This window comes from Harpia harpyja, chromosome 21 (genome assembly GCF_026419915.1).
Source record: "Harpia harpyja isolate bHarHar1 chromosome 21, bHarHar1 primary haplotype, whole genome shotgun sequence".
Classification (NCBI taxonomy): domain Eukaryota; kingdom Metazoa; phylum Chordata; class Aves; order Accipitriformes; family Accipitridae; genus Harpia; species Harpia harpyja.
This window is the reverse complement of record NC_068960.1, coordinates 8,805,073-8,827,608: the sequence shown is the minus strand read 5'-3', so window position 1 is coordinate 8,827,608 and position 22,536 is coordinate 8,805,073. Positions and strand designations below refer to the sequence as shown.

The 22,536-nt window shown below is 41.9% G+C and overlaps 2 protein-coding genes across 2 annotated transcripts in view; both read left to right on the top strand.

Annotated features, from left to right (window-relative positions):
* OTOA (otoancorin) overlaps positions 1-1,102 on the top strand; it is a 41,006-nt gene extending 39,904 nt beyond the window's left edge. The window contains exon 30 of the mRNA XM_052773121.1: positions 135-1,102. The gene's annotated coding sequence lies outside the window, so the exon portion shown is untranslated. The remainder of the gene's footprint in view (positions 1-134) is intronic.
* A 6,466-nt stretch (positions 1,103-7,568) lies between these two features.
* On the top strand, positions 7,569-21,300 carry KDELR2 (KDEL endoplasmic reticulum protein retention receptor 2). The gene is made up of 5 exons (XM_052773118.1): positions 7,569-7,777; positions 14,694-14,794; positions 17,779-17,937; positions 19,015-19,267; positions 20,084-21,300. Exons 1-5 carry the CDS (start codon positions 7,687-7,689, stop codon positions 20,116-20,118), a joined length of 639 nt encoding a protein of 212 aa, XP_052629078.1. The 5' UTR covers positions 7,569-7,686; the 3' UTR covers positions 20,119-21,300.
* The last annotated feature ends 1,236 nt before the right edge of the window (positions 21,301-22,536 follow it).

The following is a 22,536-nucleotide window of genomic DNA, read 5'->3' as shown; positions in this document are numbered from 1 at the left end:
GAGAGCACTGGTGGGCTTAAGGTATAAATTCCAATTAAGCAAACTAAATGCTTAAGTGTTCTACTTAGTCTTTAAGACTGCATATCAAAGTATGTCAAAAGACTTAGTGTTTTTCTTTGCTTTTTGCTTTTCAGTGTCCCGGAGCTTACAAAGGAGATGCTAGAGATAAAGACTTGCAGCTCAGCATGAATAGTACAATCAAGAGGTTCCGAGATGCCCAAGTGCAATGCGGTTAATTTCTTAAAAGCAACACCTTCATCTGCCATCATGATGTGAAGTATCCCCTTTCCCTACCTTTACCATTAACAAGTAACACAGGATCCCTCCAAATACTTCAGACAAATTTGAAAACTGGAAATGGCTTATCTGTCTCATGAGAAAATCACTGAAATATATGGTTATGTGTTAGGGAGGAGCCTGAATGACCTAGGGGACAGGTGGCAGGTGACTGTTATTTGGAGGCTGATGTGTTGTACCCAGTGCATTTTATGTTGGCTAATTTGGTCACGCTGTTGTATCCATCTGTTGGGTTTTCTTCTTCCACTTTGAGTGTACATTCCTCTGGACAGAGGCTATCCTTCTGTGTGACATAGTAGAAACCGTACGAAAAGTTACTCCTGTTGCAATAAAATAACTTCATCTCTGGGCTGCTGGTTTAAATCCTGCTCAGATAAAAAGTGATGACGTGTTTCTATAATTTAAGCACCTGTATCAAACGTAGTTCCCCATGGCTGTATGTATTCAACACAGAACTGTTGACACAGAGGGCATTGGCAATACTATTAGTATTTCATGTGACAAAATGCCCCATGGAAACCTGCTTGTGTTCATGAGATAGTCCCTTCACTTCAGGTGGGGTTGAAGCATACACATGGGAATAGTAAGGGAAAACTGTTCATTGGGCCTACATACTACTAGGACTGTCAATCCAGTACTTTCCACAAGCTCTGTAATAACCAATTTCTCATAATTATAAACCACAAATATTTTCATGTGTTTTATCAACATATGGCTTACGTGTCTAATGTTTATCATGCCACACCTCAGTATTTTAAACAATGGAAAAAACAGATATATTAAAAATCCTCTGCATGTGAATGTACATTCTGATGTTGTTCAACATGATTTTATGCCAAGAATGCATGGTACAGTTTTCTGTTTTGGCATTGCAAAAGTCTTTATCTTTTCCAGACTAAAAAAGGCAATGCATAGACTTAAAAGTTTAGCTTTTTCATTTAGGGCTGTAGTGTAGTAAATGCCTTTCAAACTTTTATTTGTATTTCTTTATGACAAACATTACATCTAGCTTCTTAGCACTGAAAGCAGAATTGAAATTTTGCTGCAGGTAGGGAAGCAATAGGAGTGGGGCTGGGAGGGAGGGCTGGAGGGAAGAGGCTTGCTGCTTTTGCTGCTGCTGGGGGAAGGGTGAATGTTAGCTGCTGCTGCTGTTGGGAATAACAGCTCCCACCACAGTCCCATATATTCAGTAATTCCTGCAGCAGCAGGAGCTAACCTGATTTTCAGGGCTTTGTTATTGGCAAAGTAGGCAGTGAGAGCATGGCCGTTTTTCACCCCCTCCTGTTCCCTCTCCCCCTTTAGCAATCTGCTGCTCTAGGAACTGCCTTTGCCTATAACTAACCCTGGCAAGTGTGACATGATGTTACAGATAATATTGCATGCTCTACTTTTGCATTTTATAAGCAAAGAACTACTCTTGCTGCAAACTGCCTTGCACCTTTTTCTCTAATGCTAAGATTCCAGTTTTTCCCACTGCATTTCCTTTTCTGCATGTAAACAGTAGATTGCAACATTTATTTAAATAGAAAAAAAATTGTTTTATCAATCCCAGCAAATACATGCAAATGCCCACTTAAACCAAAAAATGCTTCAATGGATCAAATACATTATAAAGATTTATCTGTTTTTTCACATTAAAAAGTTCTGCCCCATTTAGATGTGAAAGTACTTGAAAGGTTGTTTGATTTCTAGAAATTGCCTGACTTGAATTCTGTGTGCACTTCAGTGAAGATGCGGGAGAATATTTTCATAGTCAAGAGGGCAGTCAGCATTTCCAGTTCAGCTGTTAAAGTCAGATACATGGCTTAGCTATACCAAGCACTTCAAAAATCTATATGAGCTGAAAATGATCTTCTTCTGTCAGTGTACCTGGGAGTGATTCCATCTGCAATTATGTGAGTCAGAGTTTAGATTTTAATTGGAGCAGGAGTGAGCTCTTTGTTTTGTGCCATCTGTGCTGTAATTTCTTTCAAGCACAAGTGCTTTTAAATAGCTGAACTCCTTGATTATTTATTTATTTTATTAATTTAATAATTATGTTAATAACTTTGGCGTTGCATTTACATTTGGTCAAAGACATATCTTTTTTTTACCAGAACGGTGTAGGAAGGGTAAATGTGGAGCACCCACTTAATGTTGTACTTATTTCAAAATGAGATTACAAATCCTATTTGGTTCGTAAGATGGTGTCAGCATCTTGGATGGCGAGTGTTGTAGAAAAGCAATTTTACTTTTGCCAGTGTACCTCTTGTAAAGGTTACTGATGGAAAAACCCATTCTACAAAAACTGTGATTCATGAGATACCTCCCTCAAAATTGTTGAAACTGAATTTCTGTGGGAAGAGTAGATGGAAGGGAGAGAAAGAGATGGAGAGCACTAGTATGCACAGTATGTAATCCATGTATGTAATCTGCTATCCATTCACAATCTAGCACACTTCCATTGCTAAGAGGAAACTGAAACGTGTACACTTCCCTTTTTACTCCTGTGAAACAAACCACAGAACCCCTTAATGCAGGCATCCATGCCATAGGATACTGCTAGTCGTACGGATCTGTCCCCTGTGCGTATGTGTATTACATACAAAATGCACATGATCACTTTCACTGGAATGCATTAATGGGAAAAATGTCTCACGGTCCCTCTCTTTTCCTTCACACCATCGGGATTTGGGGCAAGAATATACTACAGAGAAATGTTGTATAAAGATTTCTTTGCTCCTTAAAGAAATGTTGCTGTTTGTTGTAGATGTGAGTAACATTTGTTTAAACCAAGCTTAATTTTTCCTAGATCCTTTTAGTTCTAACATTTATATTTGAGAATGAGGAAAAAAAATCAGATTAATGCATAAATCTGCTGTTGAATATATATCATGACAATGATTTTCTTATCTGCATATTGTGAGAATTGCAGCTCTCCCCTCCACTTGTGACTACTCTGATGGTTGCTAGGCACTGCTGTACGTACTGCAGGATATACATCCGACTGTTGACAGTCTGACATAACTCTGGTGTAGGCCTAGCTCTTCTGAGTGTTGTGAGCCACTTGGCAGGTGGCCCTGTCCAGCAGTTTGTACAAGGAGGTATTTCGTTTAATTCATTTGATTGGATGTAGGATTTTTAAGGAGTTAACAGACGGGAAGAAGTACTTTGTTGGCTTATTATGTCAGTGCCTGACACCTTTATATTCAGAATCGTGTTTAGAAAAGAGAAAGGGGCTACTAGTTCTGCATCACCAATAGAGAAAATATCCCTACCACCTGGTACTGAGGAAACGCCACATTTGTGGTATCTTTAAATCCCTGGAGATAAGAAAACAACTACCCATCCACAGTGTCTGAAAACTGTCCGTTAAAGCTGGCATTATGGCTGTTGTCAGGTTTGTGTAGTACATGGAATGTTTGACTCCCAGTGATCTCAATCTGTCACATCAGAGCTAACCAACTCCTATCAGTGTGAGGCTCTAAAGATATTGCTTTTAAAAAAAAATGGCATCCTTCTTTAATTTTAAGAAGCCCTTTATGCTTCTGTCTAATCTGCTCAAATATTCCAGAGGCAATTATGTACTGCATTATGGCAGATTTAGCTTATCACTTGACTGCTGCGCCTATCTTAGGATCGTCACCATCTGATTTATTGTCCCATAACACAGATTGCAGCCCCATCATACTAGTCTGGGACTTTGTTAAGAGTCCCATTGTCTGCCCCTGTTGAAGCAGATGTGAGGCATTCCTCCCAGGTGTGCCAGTCAAATGCACCCGGGTTTATAAGAAAGGTCCATCTAACTCAAATGACACTCACAAATAAGCATGAAATTGAATAGTCGCCTGGAATGTGTCACTTGAGCAGGTAATCCCGTAACATTGGCCATAGTGCACTTCCTGGTATTCTTACTGCGTTGTGGTTATAGATGCCGCATGCTGCTTCTGAGTGTACACACAGCCAATTACGACATATCAGTCGAGGAATGGTAACTCGTTAAACTGCAGTACCTCGTTCCCTTGTGATAGGCTGTCTTCCTTAGGGAGGAGTAGAAATCAAATCTTAAATAATCTCTCCCTCTTTTTTTTTTTTTTTCTTTTTTTTTCCCCTCTCCTCTAGGCTGGTACACAACTTTAAGCAATGCTGTCTCTTTATCTCAGTGAAAATGTTTTTGATAAGTGTGTGCTTTGGTTTTTTTAAAGCAAGATCTGTAGATACATGGGCCTAAGGAGGACTAAGAACCTTATTTTACTCCCTTATAGTCCTGATTAATAAAAAATTCTCTCCTGTTCTCCTGTGTCATATGAAGTGGGACAGCCTTGTGGACTGCTTACTCCACTGCTGTTGAGGTGAGGGATCTGACTTCCCTTTCCAGTAAGGCAGGTGGGAAACTGGATAGAAAAGACAGGCCTGCAAAGAACAAACACAAACTGCAATGTATGTTAAATTTCTTTTATCGGTACCCCAGAACATCTGAAATTGCTCCGTAGAAACAGTATTTTGTGCATTGTTATACAGCATGCTTTTAAAAGTGCAGATAAATGATGAACTTTTCAGAGAACAAAATAAATCTGTGTACCATCCAGGTATCCAGAACTTCATATTTTAGTGAAGTGTCTGATCCATTATCAAACTATCTTTCCATATCTATCTACTCAGTCCTTAAACAGAGAAATTACGGGACTAGCTCATACACCCCACCTGACCTTGCCTGGTATCAGGACCTGTAGCAGTTTTGTACCACAGGGTACTCTTATCAAAATTCACATCTGGTTCTTTAATTCTACCCAGAAATAGATAGTCTAGAAACATATTACATTTTTTCTGCAATGAGTAGCAAGCAGCCAATGTCCATCTGTCTCTTCCTGCCCCTTCCCATTCAGCATCAGTCTGCTTTTCTGATCCGGATTAATGAGAGGATTTTCTTGCCCTCATGATGCAGGAACACAAGGCATGTTCAGAGCTTACAATCCAAGTGATTATACATTCCAGTATTAAATGGAGGGATCGTGATTGCTGGATTTCTTGCTTTGCTGGCAACAGCATAACGTTTCTCTTACAATGTTTTAGCTGGTATTAATTAGCCGTACAAATATTTCACAGCATCTCACTTAATATCTGCGATCTTCTCTTTGGGGGACAAGGAGAAAAGAGTAAACTCCTAGAGAAGAAATATGAAAATAGTGGAAAATACTAATCTGTCACAAACACAGCAAGATAGTATTTTCTACTCACTTCCCCAATAATTTTAAACTGTTGTATAGAAAAGAACTGTATTGATTTTTCAAAGAATAGCTATTGCTATAGTTAAAATCATGTGTTGGTTTGATGCACAAGCTAAAGCTGCCCTAGGTCATCTTTAACTGGGGCCTGACATGTTTCAATATATAATCACATGTCAGAAAACAACTTAGATCACAAACAAGTTCTGACTATATCCTGCATGAACTGTGAAAGGGGTTGAGAGAGAAGGGATGTCAGCTTTCTGCCTTTAATGTATCTATTAAAATAGATTCCAGATATGCATGTCAGTGGTTTTATTAGCTACTTTTATTTCAGTATTCATCCTTTTAGAATTCTTTACAACTGACATATTAAATGTACATATTTCAATCAAGCCTGTGTCAAACAGCTAATCCAGCTAGTTCAGCCAGTGCTCTAAGACATAAACTGTACTGTCAGACCTTACTGTTACACTTTTATGTAGTGATGGAAGTGCCACTGCATTGCAGCCACAGAGGTTGTACTTACATAGCTGCACTTTCTCCCCCACTGTTGCAGTCTATACCATGGACCTGGGGAGTTCTGTCAAATGCTGTCGTCTTTAGTACAAATTCTCTGAGTACTGGATTTGGGTCCCTAACATGTGTCCTCAAGTAGGCAACTTACTGGTAATTACATCAAACATTATTTGATGCCACAAGTTATTCAGTATCTGTTTAAAATAATCAGTCTACTAGAGTTCAAATCTATTAAACTTTTCAAATGTAACATATAACCTCTTAGACCATTCTAAGTGTAAGCTAAGAGGTACTATGGACATTGTCAAGGGGTTGTATTGCTGTACTTGTAAAGACAGTGATTTAAGAGGACAGGCTTTGATTCCTAATCGCTGAAAGTAAGTAAATTTGTTTCTGTCACACTGTGGGTACTTATTAAAAAAAGATAAACTCAGTAGGAGGTACTAATCAGTTCTCTTTTCTTTCAGGGAATAGGTAAGCCCTTTAAGGATTTCAATGTTTATGCTACGTTTTAAACAAGAAAATGAAAGATTGCAGTTAGGATCCTTTTCATAAATTTTCAAACAAAACATAACCTTCTGCTGTGGGAAATTTTCTGTACATGGTTCTGTACACCATTCTGTAACCGTGAAGTCCTTGCGCTATTTCCTCAAACGGGGCATGAAATAATGTAAATCAAGAGATTTTTAAGAAATAACTTACCCTTTCTGAGATGCTACAGAAAAGCAAAGCATTGGAGAGTTACTAGAATACCACTTAAGAGGAGGTACCTCCTTGAACTGCACACTGGACAGCTACGATGGTGATGCCCTCCTTCAGGTTTAGGGATTCAGGACTGCAGAGCGGCAGCATGCTAACTCACAAAGCCTTACTGTTGCAAGGAATAATTGCTATTTTATTTCTTGGAAGATTTGCATACTCTCTTGGGCTACCAAACATGAATCGAGTCAATTGCTCGTTTTCACAAAGCATGACGACAGCTATTAAACATCAGCTGCTCAACCAGCCAAACGTCTGACGGCTGAATTACAGGGCAGCTTCTCTCCTCCCTTCGTCCTGGGTCCTTGTTTCCCTGACAGGCACCCGGCCGGCGCTGGGGGCCGGGAGGTGCCGCCGGGGCCTCCCCCGCGCAGGAGCCGCTCCCGGCTGCCCAGCGCTCCCCTCTGCTTACTGCTCGCTAACAAAAGAATCCCGAATTTATTCATCCGAAAGGGCTTCTGAAGAGTTTAAAGCAAAAAAAGGGGGCCGTGGCCTACTCCGCCCTCGGGGCCGGACACCCTGCCCGGCACCCGAAGCGAAGACTTCACTCCTCAGGGCCTGGCGGGGAGCCAGGCCCCGCCGACACTGGGCCCGGCCCCGGCCCCGGGCCGCTCGCCTCTCAGCGCCGGCGTTAGGAGGGCTGAGGGCGGCCGTGCGTGTCGTCCGTGTCCCCCCGCGCCCCGGACGGAGGGGACAGGGCTGGCCTCAGGGCTAACGACTCCGCCACCCCCGCCGGGTAGGCGGCGCGGGGCGGAGGGGCGGGGCCGCTCCCTCCCGTTTCCCAGGGTGCACCGGGCGCGGTGGCTGTCTGGCCACGTCCCCGGGCCACGTCGCTCGGTGCCCGCTGAGCTTACGCCATCTTCGCTCCCCGGCTCCGGGCTGCGCCGCCGCCTCTGCCGCCGCCGCCATGAACATCTTCCGCCTCACCGGGGACTTGTCCCACCTGGCGGCCATCATCATCCTGCTGCTCAAGATCTGGAAGAGCCGCTCCTGCGCGGGTGCGTGCGGAAGGCCGCTGGGCGGGCGAGGCGAGGGGAGGGCGGCGGGACCGGCCGGGCAGCTCCGGGCCGCGGTGGCTGAGGGGAGCCTTGCTGGGGGCTGGGCGCCATCGCCGCCTTCTCGCCGTGGCGAGGGCGGGGGAGGGGTGTGCTGCGATCGCCTCTGCCGCCCGTCGGGGACCGCTCCCTGAGGAGAGCTCGGCCGAGCCGGTGGGGGGGCTGGGGGCCAGCGCGGGGGGGGGTCCCGCCTGCCCCACTTGCCCGGGAGGCGGCTGTGGTAAAGCAGGGAGAGGCGGGGCAGGGGGGATTGTGTGTCCCGTCCCGTCCCCCGAGGCGCCCCTTGAAGGCCCCCGGAGCGAGAGGGCAGAGCTCGCCCCGGGCAGGTGAAAAGGGACGATCGCTCCCCTCAGCGCAGGGGGGGGGCTCAGCTCTCGTCCTGACCGACCTCCCTCCAAACTCGCCCCCCTTCCAAAACCAGGGTGTGGGGAAGCGGGTGGGCAGCCGGGAGGGAGGAAGGGGGAAGCCGCATCCCCACGCCCCCCCCCCGCCCCGCACTCGTGGGAGCTGCGATTCCCACGAAGGTTTAGCGTTTGCCATTATTATTTGCACTTCGGTCCCCGAGCTCCGCCACCTCGGCGCTGCCCGGGAGGGTCGCTCCTTCCTTACGTAACTGCCCGGCGGCGAGCGAATGAATGGGGAGGCAGGTTTGGGGGGGGGGGGGGGGAGGAATGCGTCCCCCACGGGGCGGGCAGCCTCCCTCCCCTCCCCTCCTGTCCCCTCCCCGCGCCCGGCCGCTATGGAGCTTATTTTCTCGCCTTTCCTGACAGCGCACAGCCTTCCGTCCGCCTGTTTACTCGGCAGCTTTAAGCGCCGCTCTTCCAGGTGCGTGGAAGCGGGTTTTGGTGCAGCGTTGGGAGTAGCTGACTTGCAGTTTGCAGATCCTGAAGTTTCCCTCGCTCTCTCCCTTTCCCCCCGCGCACCGGTTTGCATTCGCGGCTGACTGACGCGCCCTCTTCTTCCCTTTTGTTTTCCGCTCTCGCTGCGGTAGGAATTAAACCGCGATTCGTGCCGTTTATCGGTCTTCTGGGGTGTTTTCTTGCTTGCCTGAGCAGCTGCAGTAGGAAGCTGCAGGAGAGAGGTTCCAGGCTGGAGTGAATAGGCTTTCAGTCGAGATCCTGGCCTGGTCTGACGTGGCAGCGGGAGAGGTGTGGCGGGGTGGGGGGGGAGCTGGGTCCCGGCCGCCCTCCGGGCCGGGTGCCGGCGAGAAGCCCCGCTCCCGCCGCTCCTCTGCCAGCCCGGGTGAGAAACGCTTGTTCTTCCTCCCGTGTTTTGTACGTGCTTGCTCGAATTCCGTGTGATGTGGTTTGCTTTTTTGCTTCTAGTGTACGGTGTGGTGGTTGGAGGGAATTGCAACTGCAATTATAACTGCAGCATAGCTGATTTCTTTCGGAAAACTAGGAGTTGTAATTCAAAACGGGCATTTCAGTGCTCTGCGTTACATGGATCAGGCCACCGACCCTGGAGATAGCGGTTTTGCTGTGGACTGGGGTTTGACTGTGAGCTTGACTTTGCCCTCTCTCTGGTGAGCTTCTCCTTCATTAGTAAGCATGGTTATTCTTGAAATCGGTTTACCACGTGTCGACATGAAATATCGTTCAAATACTGAGTTAACACTCCTGAACAGATATATCTGTAAAGTCTTCAGTTAAGAGCGTGAAGAATTAGTTTAAGCTGCAACCTGAAAGAACTGAGAATGAGGAAATGAAAGAGATTTGCTCTACAGGTAAAAGGAAGTACAGGTTCTGTATGTTTTCATGTCAAGTCACTTTTTGCTAATCACTTGATAGCGCAAAAGAAAAAAAACTAGTTAATGCATAGCTTTGGTTTTAAACACACGTAAAGTTAAAACTGTTCTTAATTTTACAAAAGAGCTCAAGCAAATGACTCCACGGTCCAAATGCAGCGGTAGCGCAGAACTATTGTTTCTCAGGTCATGAAGCACAAGAGCTCTTTCCTAATGAACTTTCCTGGCTCAGGCTGTAGTGGATCAGGAATTCTGTCTGGATCTGGCAGGAGAGGGCCTGGCCTTCTCCAACTCTTCTGTCCTCTACCTTCCTTGAGAAATGCAGTCAGGATTACAAACAACAGAGTTAATGATCTAAAAACTAAATATCTCTTGCTGTCTGAAGAAGGAAAACAAGAAATTCTAGTGCAAGGCTGAAATTCAGATAGGGTTTTAGCCAAGAGATTCTGAAGTGATCTTTGGTTGTGAGGTTATTTACACAGTATAGTGGAATGTAATCTAGTGCCATCTTTCTGCTTAAAAAGTGATCTGATGTTGTTTTCCTTGCGTCAGTTGTGTTTGAGGATCTCTTACTAGGGATTTGTTCATAAGAAAGTAGACTCATAGCAATCATTATCTTTGGTACTGCTTTCTCCAGTGCAGAAAAGTAAATGGCCCTATATTACATAGGGCCCTCAGCTCTTCCCTTTACCAAATTAGCCGGTATCCCTGAATACAAACATACAGACATGGACTCTTTTGGTAGAAAACGTCCTCTTCATTCATTTTCCTGAGCAAAAAAAAATGAAACAGGATGCATTTGTCTGGGGTTGTTGTTTTGGTGTCTTCCAGTTCTGCCTGAGTCCTTAGGAGTAAATCCAGATCCATGTTACTTCTATGAGATGAGTGTCTGAGGCCTAACAAGTTTGTCTAGAATGAGAAGAGCACCTCAAAGGAGCATGGGATTTTATTTTGGGGGCTCCATCCTGTTCCATGTAGTGGTTTGTTGTTGTCAGTTGTGGTTTCTACTAATAAAAACTTCATAAATATATATTCACATAAAATATGTTTGTAAAATCATACACAACGGTAACCCCTAAATAGTTACTGATTAAGGTTGAGCAGCTGCTAAATGCCTCTTGTGAGTGGGCTTTCTTCGATTTCTGTACATTGCATATTAGAGCAGTTTACGAATTAAATAAACTTATACCTCATGGTTATTGGTGACTAAGGAAATGCGGGCAAACCAGCTGCTGCTTTAACTGTGCACTTTTGAAGCAGTAGAAGCTTAGGAAATAAATAAAGGCTTCTAACTGATTGCTAAACTGTAGGCTGTGATCTGCTAAGAGCTGGCAAACCACATGGTGCCGACTCCTCTCTTCTGGTTGCATCTGTGTGTGGCTGAGGCCTTTGTTCCAGGAGGAGCTCAGAGGCCTGTAAAAGCAGCTGGAAACGAGAGGGAGACAGCATGTGTACCTCTGCTGCAACCTACTGTTTTCTGAAGACGCATCAGTCCCCATTTTCTTTCTGCAGAAGTGACTCCTCTAATTGAGGAAAATAGGTGAGGCTAGGATAATCTGCATTATGAAGCAGTCTGTGTTTTCAGTGTTTGACAAACTTAGTATTTTTTTTTTTTCCTAATTTAGTCAATATGTTAAAATGAGAACAAGGGGAAAGCAAATCAAGTCATGATTTTAGAGCTGGAAGGGAAACAATTTTTTGCATTACTAGTTATTTGAGTTTCCAAATTTAGAATTTGGAATAATGTTTGCCACTCCAGATAACAGCTCAAAAATAATTACTAGGACCTGTGGAGAATGTAGCAGGTAACTCCATTATTGACTTCATGTCATAATTAGGAAACTCATGAGACTTGAAGAATCCTGTGCTTTCAAACATTGTCATGTTCAGACTATTTTCTAATCCATCCCAAGTCAAATCAGATTGTTTGTACTGTGAATTACTGCCTAAAAATGTATTTGCTTTTCTCAGTGTCATTTGTCAAGTGTTAAAGGTGACCTGCAGTTGTAAGACTGTCAAATCATATGCTGAATACTCTAAAAAAGTAGTGTCGATAGTAAATGTGTAATATTCTTGCTAGGTAACATAGCTGTCTCTCATAATTTTGTTTATGTATCTACTATGGACCAGATCATACGCTATGTTGAAGACTTTAGACAGTACTTTGCCATTGGCTGTTGCCAATTTGTCTGCATTTTCTCAAAAAATGCTGCTTTAGGTAGGTTTGGAATTTCCTTCTCTTTGGAGGAAAACTTTGCTTTTCTCTGTTGACAAATTTGTGTTTAGAGTTAGGCTGGGTTTTTTTAAGTGAAAGTACAGGATTCATAATGTTAGTATTTTATTAGCAGAACCAAAGTAGTTGTGGTTCTGTGGTCTTCATACTGAACAAACCCACTTTTTTTTATTAAATACTTTTACAAGTCTGTGAAGTTTCTATGGCAAAGCATGGGCTGGCTTTCCTTAGAAAAACTTCCGTTTGTAGATTTTATGGTTGTGATGTGCAGTTCATAGTAAGTAGTGTACACACACTCCACAGCCAGGCTGACTGAATGCCTCTGCTGCTTCCTATCGCTCTTTACCTAACTCACAATAGGAGAATGAAGTTGATGAGGAAGTACTACAATTTTAGCTCTGCTGTCCTCCCTGGCTGTGAAAATCAGCTGAGCTTTTGAATTAAAGTTTCATCATTTTAGCTAAGCTAGAGTGCAGAAGTTGGAGTTTTTCCATGTGTGAGGATGAAACAAAAATGAGAGGTTTGACTCTTTGAAATTTGGGCCCAGAGCTTGAGAAGAAGAAATAAAAATGTGTGTTTAGCTCAAGAACTAAGCAATGTTTGCGGGAGTAAAAGGAAAGGGAGAAGGATGAGAATAATAGCAGTGTAGTCTCAGTATATTGCAGTTACCAACCGTGAGCCAAGGTCAGTGCTGTGGCAGGTATATTGATATCTCTCCTAAAGTTTTGAAATGCATCACATTCATACAGCATAGTTTTTACCTGTTTCCTCCCCCTGTTTTTGCTAGTGGTATAGATCTTGCATTCTCCCAGTTTGGCTGTCTCTGCATAGGTCTTTAGTTTAAACTTTGAACCTTGCCTAGTCTAGCCTACTTGACTTGAAAATGAGTTTCAGCTTAGCTTTAGGATGTGTTTCAGGAGCATTTGACTACTCTAAAGATTCAAAATTCAGTGTAAATACTGAAAGCCTTAATAAAAATTACAACTTTTGGGTTGGGGCGGGGGAGGGGTGAGGCTGGCAATGGCTTAGAGGAATTTGTCAAGTGTATTACTTGTATTTACATGACAATACATCCAGATCCAAATTTATAGCCATTATCAATAATTAATGCATCTTATATGCTTTTTTTGCGGTTCGCAGTTATTTACTAAAAGAAAATAGCATGCTAAATAATTTAATGTAACTCTATGCTGTAGTGTGATGCTGTACTGTAATCTGTCCAGGTGGGTTTCTTTGTCCTGTAGGTTCTGACCTTAGGACAGTGTTGCTAGCTGAGAGGTTTTATTGGCATGAGAGCAGGGCTCTGTCAAGGGTTGTAATGTCAGTGAGCACACCTGGGATACAACTGAGAGTGCTGCTTTGGCTGACTTGGCAACACAGTTCTAGTTCAAGAAATGTCAAATGTATTTTTTTTCTAAACTTTGGGAAGTGGTTGGTTTGGGGGTTTAGGGGGTGGGGTGTGTTTGTTTGTTTGTTTTAATATTTAGAGCTTTTGATTTATAGTTTTACAGTTTGCACAACTGTAGGTTTTAAGGCATTTGCTGTTTCCTGTACTGCAGTTGCTTATGGGCAGTTGGGTTGTTCTGCACATAGCACATGGGGCTCACCTCCTAGACATTTCACATATGAAAGTTGCAAACAAGAAGCCTTTATAATTGTTACTGTTTCAGCCATTCCTGTACTTTGTGTATAAACATAAAGTCCCTTCTTCTGGGGCAGCTTATTCAATGTTTCTTAAGCCAGAGTGAAAAAGGAATTCAATAACTGTAGCAGATAGCTTTTCTTCTAATTGCTTTATGGCACTGTTAATAAAAGCCTTTCTCAGAAATATCCCTGTATAAAGGAACAAGGATTTTCAGCCTTGCATCATAACCCTCTCCTAGAGAATATTTTTCCCTGTTGTTTTTTGAACAATGTTTGCATGCTTAGCTGAACAGATTCAAATATTTTTACCCTGGATGACTGAAAACAAGAGTAATTGGAATAACAAGACAGAGGCGCAGGCTAGGTTGTTTTGTCCCCCTGCTGTGACACACCACTACAGCAGTATTACGTAGCGATGCTTCACCTCAGTTTTCATAAGCTTTTAGTGGTTGACTGTGCAAAGCTTTTATGCTTCTAACTCTGCTCTAGTGGCTGAAGTTAAGTACAAACAAATATTTTGATGTTGGGGCTTTGGCCTAAAATCAAAAGTTACTTTGCAATGCATGTAGATGTCTTGTCATTTTAGCTCGCTTCTCTCTTGGTTTTTTTATTTTGTTATGGTACATAGTAACATTTGGTTTTGACTGTTCGGTAATTTTTTTTTCCCCACTGTGTGGTCAGTTAAGTTTCTGAATTAAGTTTCAGAATTCTGAATAATTCTGAATTAAGGCATACATTGCCTTATGTTTTAAAATCGATTTATTCCTTTAAAATCACGTTATTGGTGCTAGCATACTTTCTGATTATCACTGGATCTGTAGTATCTATTGCCCTTGTACCTTTCTAGCTCTTCAGCATCTAAAGAATATACTGAGGCATGTGACAGCACTGTGAGAATTGAAAGCTATTGCAGCACTGCTGCATAGCGCCCAATGATAATGCAGAACAGATAGTGTAATTTCAGAAAATATCACCTGCAAGCTATCTGCTGTAAGTAACTTCTAAATCTTATGTAGTGCTAGTACCCCTTTCAGTACAAGGTAACTTACATTCACACTACTGAGATATATGAACTTACAGTTCTGTTTGTACAGCTTGGAAGCCTGGATTTTGTCCTAATTCTGTAATCAACTTGCTTAGAAATAAAGGATATATCCTTTCTCATCCTTGGCATCAAGTGTTTTAAAGCACATCATGACTTTTTGAATAATTAATTATTTCTTTTATCACTTTAGGTATTTCTGGGAAAAGCCAGCTTCTGTTTGCACTGGTCTTCACTACCCGTTATCTGGACCTCTTCACTTCATTCATTTCATTGTATAACACATCTATGAAGGTAGAGTATACTGAAGAGTTAGAAAAGCTAGTAATGTTGCATGCAGAGTGTATAATTTCATTAATAAAAGCCTCTTTAAATAAGCCAACTGCACAGTTATTGCAGAATAAGTTCTGGATGGGCTTTAGATAAAGAATGTGGAAAATGGACTCAAACCCCTACTTTTTTCTACACTCTACATGCAGTTTTTAAAAACTATTTGTATGGGGACTGTGACATTTAGAACAAATGCCATTTTGGTTATTGAAAATAAAAAGCTTTTGGAAAAATGGTTCAAATAAATTCTATTTCTTAATTGAGACATTAGAGCTTAGGTAAATCTCTTTTTATTCACTACAAGGTAAATTAGTGTTCAAAATGCATTGCCAGAATTGCAGCTAGTGTCTGGTCAGAGGCTGATCAAAAGTTGACAGGAGTACACTTTTAGGAATGTAGCTTCCATCAAATTATACCCCGTTCGCTTGCCTACTGAATGTTTTTGTTATTTCTTATTTATTCCTGCCATTTCTGGTGCTGAGTAAAAGAAAATAAAGCGGTAAACTGGGAGAGTGCAGCACGTTTGTGGCACCAAAGCAGACAGGTTTTTAATCCAGTTCCTTTATTCTTGGATTTTCTTGATGGTTTTCAACTTCAGTTCAGAGGGCAGTATAACTTTGCCAAGAGGAAAGACTAGATAGTCAATAATGCAAAATGTACTGAAGAATTAGGGGAATAATACTGTAAAATAAAATTTTAGATCTTAAGCTCACTCACACTGTTACCTTCTAACAAGTCAAACGTGTATGCTTAAGTTTTAATATTAACAGTGTAGATGAAGAACTGGGGATTAAGTAAAATATTCTTGAAATACAAGCTTTTTTGCCTGTGTAATTTCTGAGGATATTGAAAGCTATTGTTGGGTGCACTGAAAGAGCAGCTTGGGTTTTTTGCAATTTATTTATTGGTTGTGATTCAGGGTCATGACCATGACCATGTTCTGCAGCCCTCCTACCCAGAAAAGGAATGAATAAATGAAATGACACTTGTGATGTTCAACCTCATACTAAACTGGGTCTTTCCAGTAATGAAAGAGTGGTCCTCTGTTCAAATCCAGTATTGACTTGCAAAATGGAAGCCTCTATTACAATTTCAAAGGTTACTGCTTAGAGAGACTGTTAGATATAATTGGCTTTTCAGCCCATTATTGCAGTGCTAAGACAAAGCTGTTTGAGTGTCTCAACACAGCTTCTTGTTCTATCTACATATATTTAGGAGTATATAACATACAGTTGTAGAGAACAGGAACTATTATGCAGATAAGCTTACCCAGAGCATAACTAGATGAACTTTCTAATCTGAGGAAAATGCCGTAATTTGCAGCAAAAAACCCTGTTAATTTCTGTAGAGTTAGGTTTGTCTTCAGTGTTTTTAGAGAAATATTAATTAAACTACAGGTGCCAACTTGCTGTATTTGTCTGGCAATGATCATCAGATATTTAGGAAAATTAATTTCTTCTGTGTTCCAGGAATATATACAGAAACACACAAATTCTCACTATCTGCCTTTCTTAATGATCTGCAGACTAATTTTTGTGATTCGTAGCATCCTGTAACTTATAGTTTCTTTGTTACCTGTATCTGAGTATTGGATGCATTTCTGCTGGTGCACTCTGCAGTCATTTTTCTACCATTCTTTTATTTTGATATCTTTAAAAATGAAAATTTTCTGAGTGTCCCAAAACACATTATAATTCTCATGAAGAAATCTTTAATAAGGAGTTGGGGTTCATTCACGCTTTCTTAGTTGTCTTTTATGACCGTACTAACTACGACTAGTTTACACCTGTAGTAGGGGTTCCTTGTATCTGATATCCTGTCCTCTGGTCCTTTATCTCCAGTCAGCTGGGGTGCTAGTGTAGTAAAGAGTCTTTGGATTCTGAGCTTCTTAATACAGTATTTGTAGCATTTTGTGTTTGTGAGCAGTGCTGTTCATGATGAGTAGCATCTGCAAACAGTGGGTTTTTTAATCTGTTACTTTGCAGTTGTCAAGAACCTATATTTAATGTGATAATTGGTTTGGAATATTTAATCTTTGTGATAAAACTGAGGCAGAAGCTAAACTATTTGTCTAGTCTACTGTACTATGTTGTCTCCAGGACAATAAGAGCTCTGTCCTGATGATGGCAGATTGACCTTTAGAAAGTCATGTATTCTCTCTGATTCTGTTTTCTCATCTGTAAAATAAGGCTATTTGCCTATTCCACAGGGAATAGGTATGAAGTCTACTGTACTATAACAGTTAAAAATGGTAACGTTAGACATCAACTGAAACTGAAACCAAACTCTGGTTCAGTGCTTCCAGTAGTCTGTTAGTTGTGCAGGTTTTATGGCCTGTTGGTTGGTGGAGAACACTGTCCACTTGCCACTCTTCAGATTTTAGAGATGTTTAAAGGTCTAAATCAAATCAGCTAATTTGTGATATGTTAAATGGCTGAGTCCGAATGGGGCTTATTGAATAGGTTTTTAATTGCCATGAGCTACACCACTCCCAGGCTTTTTGAATGTAAAAGATCCCTTCCATCATTATTGCATGTATGCATGTGCATATTTTTAACCTAAACGTTTTGGGCCAGTGCTTCCCCTGCAGTAGCAGAAGGGTATTCCTTCTCCAGTCAGTTCCTTAGTTCTGTCTACTCAGGAAAGGGTCTTTAAAGAAAATTTGGACACTCACTTCAGCCAGAGGTAAGGTGATGCCTTTAGAGCAACAAAACCAGCAGAGCCCAGAGTCATTGGTTTTGAATTACTACTCTGCTGAGAAAAGTTAAAATACCACTACATAGCCTGGAACTGCAAAAGCATGTAAACAAATAATACAAACAACCAAAAAAAGGACAGCACTTACTCCTCTTAGTGCCTGGGAGTATCTTTGTTCAGTGAGTTTGATCTAATCATGCAACCTCTGTGGGTTGTTTTGGTTTTTTTTTTTTTCTTTCCTTGCTCTTCAGCTTATCTACATTGCTTGCTCGTATGCCACTGTCTATCTGATCTACATGAAATTTAAGGCCACCTATGATGGAAACCATGATACATTCAGAGTGGAGTTTCTGATAGTTCCTGTTGGTGGACTCTCATTTCTTGTCAATCATGACTTCTCTCCTCTGGAGGTGAGTTGATTGTGGGCAGGAGGTTATACTTTTTTTCTCTAAAATATTTAGAACATGAAGACGAGCATTTTTAGGCTGATTGAAGAATGCTTGAAAGATGTCTATGTTTAGTAGGTTCAGGCTAATCCTGTTTCCTTAATGCATCTTTACAGTGTAGATTTCTGTGAAAATTTAAGGCACTTCAGGAGACTAGCATTATGATCAACATTGATTATTTTATTAAGCAGAAGACTTAACTTCTTCCCAGTACACTCTGATGGTTATATTAATTCAAAAGTATCCTTCTTTTTGTTACGTTTGTTAAAGAAATACCCCAGAATGCAGTTTGAGGATAGTTGGTGCCACCTGGTGAAAACAAAAGGAATTATAATACTTCTTAAATTTTGTAGAATCGCAAATGGTCTAGAGTATTAGAAAAAATTGCATTGTATTTGAAATGCAGCTATGTGTTTTCCTATCAGAAAAATTATATTAAAAATGTAATTATAGAGAGTTCAAACAGGTAATTTTTCCCACGAAATAGAGAATAACTTTAGGTGCTTATTTTTAAGTGGACTGAGCTGCGTTTTTATATTTGTTAGAGTTAAATTATTTTATTAGGGAGTAAAGGAATTTTAATTGCAACACTTAGAGGCATTATTTTGTTCTGTATTAACTCATTCTTTAAATCAATAGATTAAAAAAGTTGGAAGAACATGGGAAAAAAGGACTTCATCTTCCCTGCAGCTTTTCACAGCACCAGTTCTGTAAGCTGTATTTCATGGTACTGTGAATCCTGAACTGAAGGATGCGCATGAGTTTCCTCACAAGGAAACCTATGCCTGCCACTTCACTGGACAGCTGGTTTGGAGAGTCCACTGTCTGCCAAGAGAGTTGTTCCCTTGTACTGTCCCGCGGTTGATTGTGAAGCTTTCACTTAGGTTTTCCTGTACCAAGGATAGTTTGCCAAAATACTATACCTATTCATAACATTGTTAGAGTGAAAAGTCAAGCCAAGTCAAATATGTTCTGTGCTTCTGTTATCAGTAAGACAGTTGAATGTACCTGTGGGGTTTGGTTTTTTTTTTTTCCTTTCAGATACTATGGACCTTCTCCATCTATCTTGAATCGGTTGCTATTCTCCCTCAACTTTTTATGATCAGCAAAACTGGGGAAGCAGAGACCATCACTACTCACTATCTTTTCTTCTTGGGTCTGTACCGTGCCTTGTACTTAGTCAACTGGATTTGGCGCTACTATTTTGAGGGATTTTTTGACCTCATAGCTGTTGTTGCTGGTGTGGTCCAGACCGTTCTTTACTGTGACTTCTTCTATTTGTATGTTACAAAAGGTAAGTGGTGCAAAACTTCCAGCTTCAGGTTGTGGAATGTAGCAATTAACATGTTCGTAGGGATCTGCTATATTGACATTGCTATGTTGTTAATTCTGTGTGCAAATTACCGCTGAAATCTCCTTGATAGATTTATCAAGTACACTTTCTGCTAGTGTGGAGCATTTCTGAGGATTGTTTTTGAGTATGGATAGAATATAAATGTATAAATGGTCTGATGAACTTCGTTGACAAATTTAAAATAAGTATGGCTAAATACATGTTGCTGTTGTCTTCCATCGATAAGCATGATCCTCATGCTTCTCCTGACAACGTACACTGTCTTGTGCAGATTCCATGCTTACAGACACCTTTCTCAGTGTTTTAAATACCTTAAGAGTCCAAAGGATTTTGGATGCTTCTGTTTATGCCAAGTGTAGAACCAGTCATTTCTGCTGGGTGCATTAGTAATTCTGCCTTTATTCACATTCCGGCTTCCATCATATAACTACAAAGCTATACGGAGCTATGTTATTTTAGTCATAACTCTCTTAAGAAACCACAGTCATAGACTGGTATGTCCTATGAGGATGAAAAGTGAGAATTCCAGGGTGCCACAAGAGGGCAGGATTGGAATAGTTGTTAATTCACCATAGTTTTACCAGTAAGTATTGAAGAGAGAGAGGCAAGCTTGGGAGGACTGGCTGCAGTGCACCCATTTTGTAGCAGAGTGACTCTGTGTGATAGGTTTTGGTCCCTTTGAAGTTTTAACTGTGTGCTTCTCCTAGATCACATCTTTGTTTTGCTAACTGTTTTCTTTCCTGCTTTTCCTTACAGTACTCAAGGGAAAGAAGCTCAGTTTGCCAGCGTAAGTGCCAAAAAAAACATCACCAGCATCTGTCCTTTTGGATGCTTGGACAGAACAATCCTTATCACAAGCAAAGGCGAAGATGCTTGAGACAGAAAGTCAGAAACACAGCTCTTTATAGTGCAGGTAGTCATCAGCGGCTCTGTAAGAACGGAGGAAAAACAACCAGCAGATTTCTGTTTGATGCATCTTGCCTTTATCTTTTTTATTACTATGTATAAAGATTTTTTACATAAAGAAACTTATACTGTATTAATAAATTCAGTGTATGGTTTCAATTGGAATAGTTCCAAAAGTGAGATTTTTGTGAGATTGTTTATGACCAGGAACAAGTGCAAACTTTTTTTTTTTTAATTTTCAATAATTTCTTTGAATGACTGAATTTTTTTTTTTTTTTTTTAGTGCACAGATATGTGCATCCTTGATGGATGGTAGTCATCTGTTCTTTCCCTTTGATTCAATTTTCATTCCACTATATTTATTTTTTTCCAAAAGGTGAATATACGTCAACTCTAAATCTGAAACCACCGATGTTTGATGTGATGTGCTGGTGCCCAGTCTTTGTGCCATCTGCTGACATGGAGTTCCTCATTTAAAATATATGTTGGTGCCAGGAGGGGAACAGACACATTTTGTAGTTGTTCCCCTTCTAAAACAGGCTGATGGCAAGAGGACAATAAGGAAATCTCTTGAGGCCACAAGGATGGGCCCTTGCCTGTTTTGCCATGATGTTTGGGAAGGTAATCCCAATAATGAAAGCACTTGGCAGCGCGGGTCATGAAGGGCAAGAGATGCGGTTGTGTTGCTTAGTGGCAAATGTTTGTGACTGTATTCTTTGTTCAGGAAAAGAAGGTTAAATATCTTGGATGTACAGCCCTGCTACGCCATTGCAGCTATGGAAATGGGAGACTTGTAAGTTGTTGATTACAGTGATCTGTAGGTGATCATTTTAAACAATATCTACATTTTCTTTTTAATGAATGCTTTATAAGCAACTTCCATGTTCAGCTTCAAGTGGTTTTTGATGTCACTTTTGGACAATTAGTATTTTTTTTATAAACTTTTCAAAATCAGCAGCACCAGTTACCATTCTTTATCCTTTAAATGATTCCCTTTTTTTACTGAGCTGTTGCATGATTTATCCTGTGTTACCATCCTCAATAAACACTTTATGAAATGGTGAAAATGTTTTTTTTTGTTGGTTTTTTTTTGTTTTAATTCCTGAATTAAAGTTTTCTGTTAGCCTGAGACCGGATGAAAAGTTGTAGTAAGGACGAGTTGGTTAATGTCACTAGTTTGCTCTATTGAAATACGAACTTTTTAAGGCTACAAGGGGCATAATCACCGAATGAAGCAATGGTGACTTAGTTCTGCTTGTTTCGTAAGAGCTTAATCTCCAGCCTGGTGCAGATGAGGGTTTGGTGCTTGTCTAGGTTTTTGTTTTGTCTTGATAAGCCATTTATCATCTCTAACTTAGTTTACCATCATTATCCCCCTAGTTAGGGGTGGTTATCATTCCTAACCCCGAATGTGAGTAGCGTTTTTTATTTGCAGAGTGCGTATGCTGAGACGCTGCAGTCTCTGGTGTCTCAGATACTACCCTGAGTATCCCACTGCTGGTCAGAGTTGCCCGAAACCAAGGTCTGTCCCCGTAATGAAATACCAGAGCCTGGTTCTAGCTGTAGCCATAGGGCTATGCAAGATCTGTGCTTGTTAGTATGAGAGAGAACTCTTCAGGGTCTGGGTAGGTTATTTGCTTTGCTGTTGGTAGCTTTGTCCTTTAATTTGGTTGCAAAGTGTCCTGGTGTGCGCTCAGAACCACGCAGGGGTCTGTGGGAGAAGGAAGCAGGGCTGCTGTAACAAAAGCCAGCAGCTGGGGCTCGGGGCAAGCAGCCATGACGCCTCCCAGCTCGAGGACACGCGTTGCTGTTCTGACTCTTCATTTGCTGCAACTGTTAATTAAGCATTTCTGCTGGTTTTCTGGTGCCCGGCTGTGACCCCGTGGTGGTCGAGGTGCCATCCTTTGGGCGTGCCAGCTCCCGAGGAGACGGACAGGGTGCTGGGATACGCAGGTACTTGGCACGGGATTTATTCCTTACCCCTGAGCCCTCTTGTCGTCATCCCCCTTCCTTGACGTCACCTTCTTACGCCGCTGGGCAGCGGCCGCGGCCGTTTCGCGGGCGCTGTCACCGTCTCGTGGCCGCCGCCTCTGGCCGCCCGCTGTGCGCATGCGCCTGCCCCCCGTTGCCCCTCCCATCCCGGGCGTGGCGAGGCCGGCTTCCCGCGTCGCTTTGCCGCCGCGCGCGCGCCTGGGTGAAAAGCCCCGCCTACTGGCTGCGCGCGGGACGGCGGGAAAGCCGGTGCCACCCAGGGGCGCGTGCGCAGCTGGACCCAATCGGCGCGGGGGGGGTGGGAGGGCGGC

Coding starts and splice junctions, on each gene's coding strand:
- KDELR2 (XM_052773118.1), top strand. CDS start 7,687: ATGAACATCTTCCGCCTCACCGGGGACTTGTCCCACCTGGCGGCCATC. Junction 7,778..14,693: donor GAAGAGCCGCTCCTGCGCGG/GTGCGTGCGGAA, acceptor TTATCACTTTAG/GTATTTCTGGGAAAAGCCAG. Junction 17,938..19,014: donor ATGACTTCTCTCCTCTGGAG/GTGAGTTGATTG, acceptor TTTTCCTTTCAG/ATACTATGGACCTTCTCCAT.